At 34.2% G+C, this 12,200-nt stretch overlaps 1 protein-coding gene across 4 annotated transcripts in view; it reads left to right on the top strand.

Moving 5' to 3' along the window:
- Positions 1-11,898, top strand: part of INPP5F (inositol polyphosphate-5-phosphatase F) — a 47,920-nt gene extending 36,022 nt beyond the window's left edge. For 3 of the 4 annotated variants that reach the window (XM_058187477.1, XM_058187478.1, XM_058187480.1), the window contains 11 exons: positions 248-372; positions 1,261-1,338; positions 1,946-2,066; positions 2,691-2,819; positions 3,889-4,006; positions 4,570-4,768; positions 6,017-6,088; positions 6,201-6,274; positions 7,456-7,584; positions 8,213-8,300; positions 9,324-11,898. In XM_058187477.1, coding sequence (XP_058043460.1) covers positions 248-372; positions 1,261-1,338; positions 1,946-2,066; positions 2,691-2,819; positions 3,889-4,006; positions 4,570-4,768; positions 6,017-6,088; positions 6,201-6,274; positions 7,456-7,584; positions 8,213-8,300; positions 9,324-10,476 — 2,286 coding nt within the window. In that variant the 3' untranslated portion in view covers positions 10,477-11,898. Of the gene's footprint in view, positions 1-247; positions 373-1,260; positions 1,339-1,945; positions 2,067-2,690; positions 2,820-3,888; positions 4,007-4,569; positions 4,769-6,016; positions 6,089-6,200; positions 6,275-7,455; positions 7,585-8,212; positions 8,301-9,099 lie in introns of all 4 variants that reach the window. The other variant, XM_058187479.1, reaches the window with a different exon arrangement.
- The last annotated feature ends 302 nt before the right edge of the window (positions 11,899-12,200 follow it).

The following is a 12,200-nucleotide window of genomic DNA, read 5'->3' as shown; positions in this document are numbered from 1 at the left end:
TTTAGTGAACATGACTGTCCATTTAGTGCATTCTTCTGACTGATAAAAATGTGAGAGTAAATATAATGATTTTAACAAACTGGTGAAGCTTTTTATATTCATTGATTGAATTCTTCTTAGCAGTCATTTAGAAAACAAGCCCTTAAAAATTAAAATAAGAACTGCTTCTCCTGTACTTTCAAGTGGAGTTAAGACATGTACATTCATATTTTAAAACATGTTTTTATATTTTCCTATCTTTAAACAGATTATCATTAACCTAGTGGACCAGACTGGACGAGAAAAAATTATTGGTGATGCTTATCTTAAACAAGTTTTATTGTATAATAATCCAAGCCTTACTTATGTGTCATTTGATTTCCATGAACATTGGTAAGACTATGAAAGAATCTTAACCTAACAAATATTGGAATGCACAATCTATTGCTATATTTTATATTATATGTTACATGATGACAGAAGTTCTTCATAGCTAAGATTTGGGGGTTTCCCAGGACAGTTTTCATGGGTGAAGGATTATAAGCAGGGGTGAAATATAAAATTTGTTACTACCGGTTCTGTGGGTGTGGCTTGGTGGGGGGTAATGTGACTGGTGGGCGTGGCCAACTTTTTTTTTTACTTTTAAAAGCATTTTAAAATGCTTTTTAGATGCTTTTAAAAGTAAAAAATGCTTTTAAAAGCTTCTGATGATCAGGCAACAGCTGGTATTGCCAGAGGAGCCTTTTAAAAGCATTTTTTACAGCTTCTTTGGCCGAAGAGGTTGTAGAAAAAATGCTTTGAAAGGGTTCTGATGATCCCAGCTGAGCCACGCGATGATCAGAGGCTTTTTTTTTTACTTTTAAAAGCTTTTTTTTCGGCAGAAGAAAAAATGCTTTTAAATGTTAAAAAAACAAAACTCTGATGATCGCGCGGCTCAGGCCCAGGGATTTATGCTACCGATTCTCCGAACCACCCGCCGCCATTCCTACCAGATCGGGCAATCCGGTCCAGGAGCATTTTACCCCTGATTATAAGGTTTTTGTAAAGTTTCATTTTTTTCAAAAAGGGCCTTAATAAAAAATGTATTCTCGTATATGTGTGCATGTATGTATATATTAAAAATTAGTGTGCAGTCTGTCTTGATTAATGAGTTATTTAGTAGCAGATTGTATAAAAAGGAGAAAAAAACTTGGGGATTTTTTTCAGATTCTGTGTAATAAATAGCACATTCTTTTAGTACAATAAAAAATGACAGCAAACTGCCTTCTTTCTACTTTTTAGCCGTGGAATGAAGTTTGAAAATGTTCAAACCCTTACGGATGCCATTTCTGATATAATCACTGATGTAAAGTGGTGCTGGTAGGTATCCTTTGCTTGGATCAGGAATGAGGGGAAGGCTTGGCAAATAAAAGGCAAAATGCATCCAAAACAATTGTCATTCAGAGTTTTCTCTTTTCCATGATGAGAGATTCTGCAAACAGAGATATGTTGGGCATTGATATGATTAACAGTAACTCATTCTGTATATAGGCACCAAAAACTGTTTTATTTTATACAATAAGAGTATGAATAATATACAGTGGTACCTTGGTACTCATTGTTGATTGGTTCTGGGAGGTGTGATGAAAACCAAAAACAATGAGTACCGGATTTATCCCATAAGAAATAATGTAGTGAGTCACAAAGCAGCTGACACCGACAAGTTCTAACTTGTGCATTGAGTACCAACAATCAATGAGTACCAAGCAAAAATGTGTAGTTGAAACTCAATGAGTTTCAAAGCAGTTGGGTACTACTGGATGTGTGTGTGTGTGTGTATGTATGTATGTATGTATGGGTCAGGGTTCTGACCGATGCCCTAATAAAAGCAGGAGCCCCAAGCCATTTAGCAAGAAAAATATGTAAGTAGAGAACAGCCATTTTTTAAAAAAAGTTTTTCAATTATATTATGTCGCTCTTTTGGAAGGGTGGACCAAGCTGGTGTAATTTGTAAACAGGAAGGAATTTTCCGTGTTAATTGTATGGATTGTCTGGATCGAACCAACGTTGTTCAAGCAGCAATTGCTCGCGCCATTATGGAACAGCAGGTACAACAGTGTAAACCCTTAAAGAAAACACTAGTATAGAGATTTGGAAAAGTCTATTTATCTTTAAATTGCTTCCAAATAATCCATATAGAAGAGCTGAACGTACTGAAGAAAAATAGCTATAGTAGTGCTGGAATTTGTTTTCTGAAAGTTGCATAGATAATGCTAAACTGCAAAATTTAAATGTACCTTTTTACTGATGCTTTTCAGTAAAATGATTTAAAATGCCTTTTTTGATTTTAGCCTGGTCATGCAAATTAAGTACAAAGTTATAGGAAACAGAGTTTTCTCTGTTAAAGAGAAAAACGAATAAGGAACTTGCATTGAATACAAATTTTTAGTGGCAGGATCTTATTATTTCTAGAAAGTACCCGTAGTATAATTTGGATTGTTTGGGAGATTTCATCTTAAAATTGTTACAAGAACACAGAAAGCTTTCCCCTGTTTGGTGCTCTCTGTATGTATTAAACTATAACTTCTATTATATAAAGAGAATTGTTACCTGATACATTTGGAAGTAATTGGATAAGATAAGACTGGTTGAACGTTTTCATTATTTTATTTTTCATTTTATAGTTTTCAGTAAAACAAATGACCATTAATAATAAATACATTAAATTTCAGCTAAAAAAATTAGGTGTGATGCCTCCAGAACAAGCCTTGCCAGTGAAGTGCAATAGAATTTATCAGATCATATGGGCTAACAACGGTGATGCTATAAGCAGACAATATGCTGGAACAGCAGCTTTAAAGGTATTTTTTATATATATATATAAAGAAAAGGAAAGAAGATTCTTCAGGAATAAGCGTGTATTGACTTATGTTTTGAAGTCACTGTCCATAGCATCACTTTTGAATAAAATAATCAAGGTTCTGTGGATTCCATATGTCTTTCTTATTGCTAAGAGGGTAGTTTTTCAAAATTAGAAAAATAAATGTATGGCTCTTATAGTGGATTGAAATTGTGATTTACGTATGAGTTGCTTATAAACATTGATTGTGGATTATTGCAAAAAAATAATGCTCATTCTTTATTGAAACTGTTGTATAATGTTTCATGCATGTATGGATAAAAGCCCTGCCTGTATTGTATGGCACATTAGACAATTGTTCCGCACAATTTCAGTTCAGTGTTTATAATTTTTGATATTTTCTTTTGCTAAAGTTTTTTGTGTTCATTTTATTACATAAAAGCAAAATGAGTCATACCAAAGTCAATAGGAATAAAGAAGGGCTGTGTTTATACATTACATAAAAGCAGAAATTATTAAGTTTATTAATTCCATTGGCTTGGTTTCCTAAAATACTAAACCAAAATCAAACAAACCACAATATGATTTAGCATTCTATGTGAATCTATCAAAGATATCTTCATTTTTATATTGATTGTGCTTATATACCAAACATAACCTATTTAAAAGATTTACTCATTTTTCTTTGTTTGCTTGATGACTATACATGCAAACAAATCATAGTTGTCCGTTCTAGGGTTGACATTTGTACTGTCTTGTTCTTAAATTGGCCTGCTTAAGTAGGTTGTGTGAATATAGCCACTGTGCATTTATGATTTACATTTATTATTTGGAAAACTTGGGGGGGGGGTATTTTCAGGGTAGATGGGAATATATTTGGGTTTGAAGAACCGTAAGACATTCCTTCCAAGCTCTATTTTTTGTTAATAAGGCAACACAATTTGAGGAATGTTTTGGAGGCCAAAAAGTGAAGCTGTAGTATTGCAGTATTCCAATATTGAAAGGAGAACTTTTTCTAAATGATATGTAAATTGCACCCTGAATATTCAGAGATACATTTTGTATAATAGGGTGACTTCACAAGGACTGGTGAAAGGAAGCTGGCAGGAGTTATGAAAGATGGTGTTAACTCTGCAAACAGATACTACTTAAACCGCTTCAGAGATGCTTATAGACAAGCAGTCATAGGTAAGACAGTTGCCTCCATTTTTACACCAAATAGATAAAAATACTTGGGTTATTTATGAATGAACAAAGCACTGGGGTGTATTCCTCATCCTTCCTAATTGGCCCTTCATGCTTGTGGAAATGACTGAGCAAATCTTTTTTCTTCATTTCATTTCCTTGTTCAGAAAGCAGTAAATCAGTGATCTTAATATACATGTATATGCATGTATCGTATTTTATTTAAATATAGTTTTGATTGGTTCATTGTGAGCTGATTCTCCTTGAAATATTGAAACAAATCCCTTCTGATATTAGCATATTTATTTTTAAGTTGCATTGATGCTATTTTTTTCAAATATGGCTAAAACGAGGGTATAACTGCTCCAGATTTTTTCCAGTTTTGGCCAAGTTATGATTTGGAGGGTAGAAAAGCATGACAAATGGTTAAGGAAGCAGCCTATCTTCCTCCATCAACAATTAAGTATTTTTATTATATTGAATATTTAAAACTGAACTTTCATGGTGCAGCTGTTTTCTGTGCCTAGCTCTCATTTAATCATTATATGCACTCTGTGTTTGTCTAGATTTAATGCAGGGTATTCCTGTGACAGAAGATCTATATTCCATATTTACCAAAGAAAAAGAGCATGAAGCCTTGCACAAGGAAAATTTGAGGACTCATCAGGAATTGATTAGCCAATTACTGCAGAGTTACATGAAATTGCTTTTACCAGACGATGAAAAATTTCATGGTGGTTGGGCACTGATTGACTGTGATCCCAGGTATGCAGTGTCTAAAATATTTGATTATAAAATGCTATAAATAAATAAATAATAAATAAAATAACATTTTTCCGTAGTTTGTCCTAAGACAGTACAGTGAGAATAAAACATATGAATTGTAATCATTGTCTTTTATGCAACTCCAATTAGTTTATTATGAATTCTAATTGAGTAGAGTAAGAAAGTTGATAATATGAATACTGTTGACGAACAAAATCAGATTAATGTAAGAACTTTATGTAAAATCAAAAACTTACTACTTTCAGTGTTAGGCAGATAGAATTTTTAATAATTATTTTTTGGTACTTTTATGTATAACTCTATCATTACCAATCATTACCAAAACTCCATTACCAATTGGAAATCTCAAGTGGATTCAAAATAGGATAATCAGTTAAAGTTAAAGTTTTTGATCTTTAAAGAAATTTAAAGTTTGGGATCTTTATACTGATGGACTGCTTATCCTCCTGAGATTTATTCATTTTTTGCTTATTCTGGTTGCTTAGCATAAAATATTCAAAAGATTAATTCTTTTGGGGGGGTTACTCAGTATCTTTAGACTTAGTAAATGGTATTAGGGAAAGTATATATTCAATAACACAGTTATAAAAAGTTTTTGCTAGGAAGTTTTTCTTGTGTTTACTTTCTGGTCCAAGTTTGGTGCTAGAGAAAGTACTTTTTCCCTCATATTTTCTGAGCTTCAGGTTTTATTCTGTTTTTGGTTCTGCTGTTAGTGGTTTTTAAGCAGTTCTTTAATCACTTTGTTTTTCATTGTGTGATTTAGCATTCATGAATATTTGTTTCAAGAATGAAATAAAATCATTATAATGCTACAGCCCTAGTAATTATTTACATGAGACTGTGCTATATCATGATTGCAACTCCTTGGGTTTAGCTGATGCTAGCATAACAATAACTTGTATTGCATTTAGTTAATGAAGGATGATATAATTAAGGGCATTTACTCTCTAACAGACATTAGGAAAGTAGAAAGACTTTCAGGTAAAAGAGAAGTTGAACTGTGGGAGGTGAATCCAGTAGGATGAATGTGCTCAGAACAGATATCTTATAATGTGGGGCAGGAGGCCAAGCCTCCTGTTTGGCTCAGGAATCAGGAATTGTGTTTATGATTTATTAAAAACGTTTTCCTCTACAAAAACTATGAAAAAGTTTTAACTACAAAAAAGAAAAATCTTCAAAAAGTGTTTATGCTTCAACATTTTTGTTATTACTGTCTTTTTATTTTAGCCTTATTGATGCTACTCACAGAGATATGGATGTTCTTCTTCTACTTTCTAATACTGCATACTACGTAGCCTAGTAAGTAATAATTTTTATTTCACATTGTAGACAAAAGTTGTCAGAACTGCATTATCTAGGGTTTGACTATGGGTGAAGATTTAATTCTAGACACTTTTCCCCTCCATTGCAGCTATGATGATGAAATAGATAAAGTCAATCAGTATCAAAGGCTGAGCCTTGAAAATTTGGAAAAGATAGAAATAGGTATGTATTTTGCATTCTATATCCTTATTTCTTGCCAGGGCAATTGTAGCATATCGGTAATTGGGAAAAAAAGTTTGAAAAATCTTTCTCTTTTGTATAATGATTGTAATTCTTTGTCGTGAAACAAATGAACAAATATGCTGTTTCCAATTTGAGAAAACAAACTCATGAATAGTGGCTCTGAAGTTTAGCCGAACTGTTCTGAGCAGGTTGCAGTTAGCTGAAATGAATCTAGGAACATCTTAGTTGTTCCAGGTTGTGGCTAGGTAAATTCTGGAGGACATTAATCAGGTGAGTAAGCAAAGATGGTGCATTTTTCTCTTTTCTCTCTGCTCCCTCTCTGTGTCACCTGTGAACTAATTTGTTCACTGATGTCTCAGTGCCTTCTCTTCCCCCCTTTCCTTTTAGTTGGTGCTGCTGTCTTTGAACTCAACTCCTTATGTGCAACATAAGCCAACTGCCTGCCTTTAAATGGGGAGGGGATGGGTGGTTAAATATACTGCTCTTAAGGATGGCAGAGGCTAAAGGAGGCCACAGTAAGGAGGAAACTGAAAAAAAAACAGGAGAGAGGTGGACCAGCTAGCTGGCTGTACTGAGTTTAATAAAAGGATGGCAGTGGCATGGAACAGCTATAGCATATACCAACTTTTCTAGAGCTTTCTTTTCTTTACCTGTTTTGCTACTGCCAGTGGCTGCATGTAATGCTATAGAGGAATCACTGTGTTTAAAATTTTAAAGTAATACAATAGAAAAGGTGGTGAGTTTTTATGAAAATGTCACCTTGATACCCTGTCTTTTGCCAGGGAACTCAAAGTACATTTTTTTTCTTGCTCCTCTTTTATAGATTAATTTGAGAGATTAAATGACCAAAAGTAATTGGTGAGCTTCATTGCTAAACCGAAAATAAACCAAATTCTCCTCAGCCTCAATATTCACTACTACCACTTACGGGTATAAGGAAGAAAAAACACACAACAAAATCCATGGGATTAATCTTTTAATGGTGTATAACTGAAGCTGTAGAACAGAATCACAGCATACAGTTCAGGGATAAGTGGAACTCAATAGTAGTTCATCACAGTTGAACTAGGAAAGTCTTTATTTCTGGTGTATATAATGAAATGTGTTGTTAAAAAACTAGACTCGGCATTCCTGAATTGTTACTGCTTTTTTTAAACAAGGACCCGAACCAACATTCTTTGGAAAACCCAAGTTCTCATGCATGAGACTTCATCATAAATACAAAGATACAAGTGGGTATTTCCATACTCTTAGAGCTGTCGTGCGCAGCCCTGAAGAGGATGGAAAAGGTAAGTACCTACTTTTTTTTTGAATGAACAGAATCAATTTAGATATTTCTGAGCAATTACAATTTAGCTATGAAAATGAAATGGGACATTTAAATAGTTGAATAAGAAGATATCTTGCTTGAAAATAAACTGTACCTTAAATTTATTAGCCAATTTAATTACTGAATTACTGACACCAGAACTCTGTCCATTTTCACCAAAATCAGTCCGTCTACTGGATTTTGAGCAGGTCTCTGGAGGGGCAGCATACACATTCAAGAGAATTTGGTAAATTTATGCTCTTCCAATTATACTTCACTAATTATTCCATGCATTTTGCATGGATAACAGATGTACCACTCCAATGTGTAGTACAACATAGTGTCTAGTACATCTTCATTTTTTATTTTATCTCAAGGATAAAAATGAATCTTTGTAACCGAAAATGGCTTAATTCTTTTGCTTTTTGCTTAAGTACCTACCTTTATTAATATATGAGTCATTTGATGTAAAATGAAGGTGAACCTTCATGTTAGTACATAAGACATACTGTATGTTGGAAGGCAAATCTATCCAAATAATCTGTCATTAGCATCTAGTGAAAAATATAATTTTTTCAGAAATTCTGAATTAATTCTTTGTATTTCAGACACTCTTCAGTGCATTGCAGAAATGCTGCGAATCACCAAGCAGGCCATGGGATTAGATGTCCCTATTATTGAGAAAAAACTGGAGAGGTAAATTTTAATTTTTCCATGTTCATAAATTCCCCAACACCTAATTCACTTTAAGCTACAACACTTGTGGTATGTATTATAGATAGTCAGTCCTCGACTTATAACCACAGTTGAAACCAGAACTTCCTTTGCTAAGCAAGGCAGTTGTTAATGTGCCTGATTTTACCATCTTTTTTTGGCACATTGGTTGAGTGAATGACTGGAGTTGTTAAGTGAACCACATGATTGTTAAACAAATCCAGCTTTCCCCTTTAACTTTGCTTGTCGGAAGCCGGCTGGGGAGGTTGCAACTCTAGGGATCCAGCAACCATTGTAAATAGATGCCAGTTGCCAAGAACCTGAATTTTCACATGATTGTGGGGATGCTGCGACTGTTTTAAATGGGAGGACTAGTTGTAAGCCACTTTTTTCAGTGCTGTTGTAGCTTCTAATGATCGCTAAAGGAATAGTTGTAAGTCGAGGACTACCTATATACCAGCCAACTATTAGTATTAGTGATTCATTGTTGATCTGCTATTATGTAAATAAAATGTGTTAATTTGGATGCTTTGCTTTTGGGGTTGAGTAGTACTAAGTAGTTACCTAGCTGGATACTGAAAACATTCCAAGTTCAGAGGGCACCAAGAACTCCAAAAAGTTCTTAAATATTTATATTACCTGAAGATTCTGTCTTGCAATACTGAGGATGCTGAGTGCCTTGGTACTAACAAACCCTGATAAAAAAAGGAATTATTATATATTCAGGGTGCACCAAAAGTCAATCAGAATGCTTTATTGATATCTTTTTTTTTTGCCATAGAAAATATGACTGTACCTTGGAATGCTTAAAGATCATGCATCAAATGAATAAGGTGTATTTAAAAGAAAATGGTAACCAATTCAAACACTTAATGTAATTTATGTAATAAATTGTCTGTGAAGCCTGATTTTTGGTACACTCTGTGTAATAAAAGAAGGGATCAAAAGCAGCTGTTTTTATTGTACGAGTAACAAAGGATGTTATTAGTTTTCTCACTTTTTCAGGAAGAGCAGCAGACCACATGAGGACATCATTGGGATCAGATCCCAGAATAGAGGTTCTTTGGCTCTGGGGAAGAATTACTTAATGAACAAGTTTTCATCTCTTAATCAAAAAGTGAAACAAACCAAATCCAACGTAAATATCAGCAATCTTAGAAAACTAGGAAACTTTACAAAGCCTGAAATGAAAGTAAATTTCTTAAAGCCCAATCTGAAAGTAAATCTTTGGAAATCTGACAGTAGTCTTGAAACCATGGAAAATGCCATGACGGATACTAATGCCAATATAGAATCGGATATTGAGATCTCATCTGATAATGACTCGTTCCATTCAGATGATTTCCTGACAAATTCCAGATCTGACGACGACCAGCAATTCATGGACTCTTTAGAGAACGGACAGATAGATTATGTCTTACCTAGTTGTGGTATCATTGCATCTGCTCCTCGGTTAAATAGTCGGTCCCAATCTGTGAGCAGCACTGATATCAATATTAGCATTCCTGTTCCATCAGACATCCATGTTGTAAAATCTGGACACCAAATGAACAATGAACGTGAAGGCAAAACTTTTCAAGAAGTTCTTTCTGCTGAAAATACAACACTAGATGTCACTAAACAGATTGATGTTTACTGTCACAGATTTGTCCAGGATGCTAAAATTAAGATGAACAACAGTGTTTCAGAATGTGAGAGGGGTTCTCGAGAACTCCCAGAAGTGGCGCATAATATTAGCAATAATGCTCCTAAGGCAGCTGATTGTCTGGGAACTAATAAGGCTCCTTCTAGACCATCTAAACTGGATGTATCATTTTCAGAGACAGGACCACAATATTTAGTGGTTGAGCAGATGAATTTATTTAAATCTCCTAAAAGCCCAGGCTCATCTATTGTTCTTGAAGCTGAGCCAGGGTTTCATGCAACTCCTTCACCAGCAGAGAATAATGGTAGCAGGGCCGTCTCTCCCTTTGCAAAAATACGCAATTCAATGGCACAGGTAGCTAACATTACACAAGCTGGCTTAACCCAAGGAATCAACTTTGCTGTGGCTAAAGTGCAGAAGAGCCCAGCTGAACCAGAAACTATTAATGAAAGTCAGCAAAATGAATTGAAAGAAATGTTTACCCAGTGTCAAACAAGAATAATTCAGATTTAGAGCTTAAGATCCCATTGTATATACTATTGAATAAATATTGTGTGTAACATAATTTCTAGGGAAGAGCAAACTGAGTAGTGTTATTAAGAATACCAGTAACAATGTTTACAGAAACCAATGGGAGAAATTAGTTATGTTTTGAACAGGTTTCAGAACTGTTTTGTAGCAAGTAAGCGACGGTAAATTATACTAAGCAGGTAACTCGCACAGCAATTGTTGAAGTGCATGCTCTTCGTTTAGGTGATCGGATGCACAATTATATCTTTTGGGGCAAGTTTTTTATAAGTCTTCAGATTTGTGTAGAATATTTATATTAAGGGTCTGGTACTAAACACCTGTTACCTTATTAATCTTGCACTGTACCAGTGAATATTTTACTCATAGATGGCATTCTATTTATTTTTCTCCAGATTTTTTTAATTTAATTTTTTAAACATTTGAGTTCCTTGAACAGGTTTCATTCCTAAGGAAATGGTCACTGCAGAGGGAGTATTTAAAAAAATGCTTAGGCATTTATTTTCCCTTTCCTTCACCAGTTCCTTGCTTCTTTCTACCTCTGTTGGTTTAGTAGTTATGGTGTCTAGAAGTATGTTTGTTAAAGCTTTCAGGGCAGCTGCTGAAAGGGCTTTTCTAGCTAAAAAAAAAAAAATCCCCTTTTAAAAATAAAATCAATGTGTCTGGAAACCATAATGCATTATTTTCCAAGAAACTAGTTGCATATTCTTAGAGCGTAGTCTTTTCTGGAACAAAGCAAAATTCTTAAGCTTGATATCAAATTCTGATTAAAAATATATCCCTATGAGGAGGTATTACCTAAACGTATGCAAGGGATCATTTTCAGTAATATAACTGACAACATATTCCTCCATAATACCTTACCTTACTCTCCTGTCTAAAATGTGATCAGTGCAATGTGTTTCAGAAGTTACTGTAGCTATAATCTTAACATCAGTTTTAGCAGAGAAATGAATTTGTTTAAATACTAGCTCATTTCTTAGAAGCATGCTGTTGTTGCCCAGAACAGTCTTGTGATGGATGAACTACAAAAGAATGTAGCAGCAGAAACAACAATGAATGCAATCTTGTTCCTTCATAAACTGTCCTTATTCTAGAAGTTGGGTTTCTGTTAGTACACGTGTACTATAGCTAGATTGCATGTAGTGTTCTGAACAGTTGAGTCAATTATAATATGTCTGAGTGTCTCTACTATATCAGGAGCGATAACTTACTTAAGCTGTGTTTTGTGTGATACTTTTGTACTGTTTGTATTTTGTTATTTATTAATACTTTAATGTGTGTTCTTTTGAGTACCTATACATTTAAGTATATTTAGAATAAAACTGTATTGTTTTAATGTGGGAGACAAGAGCTATTTTAATAAAAAAATAAAATACTATGCATTTTGGCGTATATGATTCAAGATACTAAGGATCTTTGTTGATTCATTTACAAGACTAAAACTGCTTCTCCGCTCGTTTTTCCCCCCCCTTAGATATTTATTATTTTTTGGGTAGCAACATACTTAATTCACATAGCTCATACTTATTCACACAGCTAAATTTGAGGAGCAATTGCACAGATCTGTCTGGGGCCATGAGAAATAGGATGTTAATGTATTTGGTAACAGATTGAAGGGATGTCTAAATAGTTACCATAAACACTTGGCTATTAGTTTTCCTCAAGGTAGAGGGAATTGGAAATATCAGACTGTTAGCTGATCAGCC

Source organism: Ahaetulla prasina, chromosome 6, assembly GCF_028640845.1.
Source record: "Ahaetulla prasina isolate Xishuangbanna chromosome 6, ASM2864084v1, whole genome shotgun sequence".
Taxonomy (NCBI): Eukaryota; Metazoa; Chordata; class Lepidosauria; order Squamata; family Colubridae; genus Ahaetulla; species Ahaetulla prasina.
The sequence above is the reverse complement of the archived record's forward strand: the minus strand, read 5'-3'. Positions and strand labels throughout refer to the sequence as shown.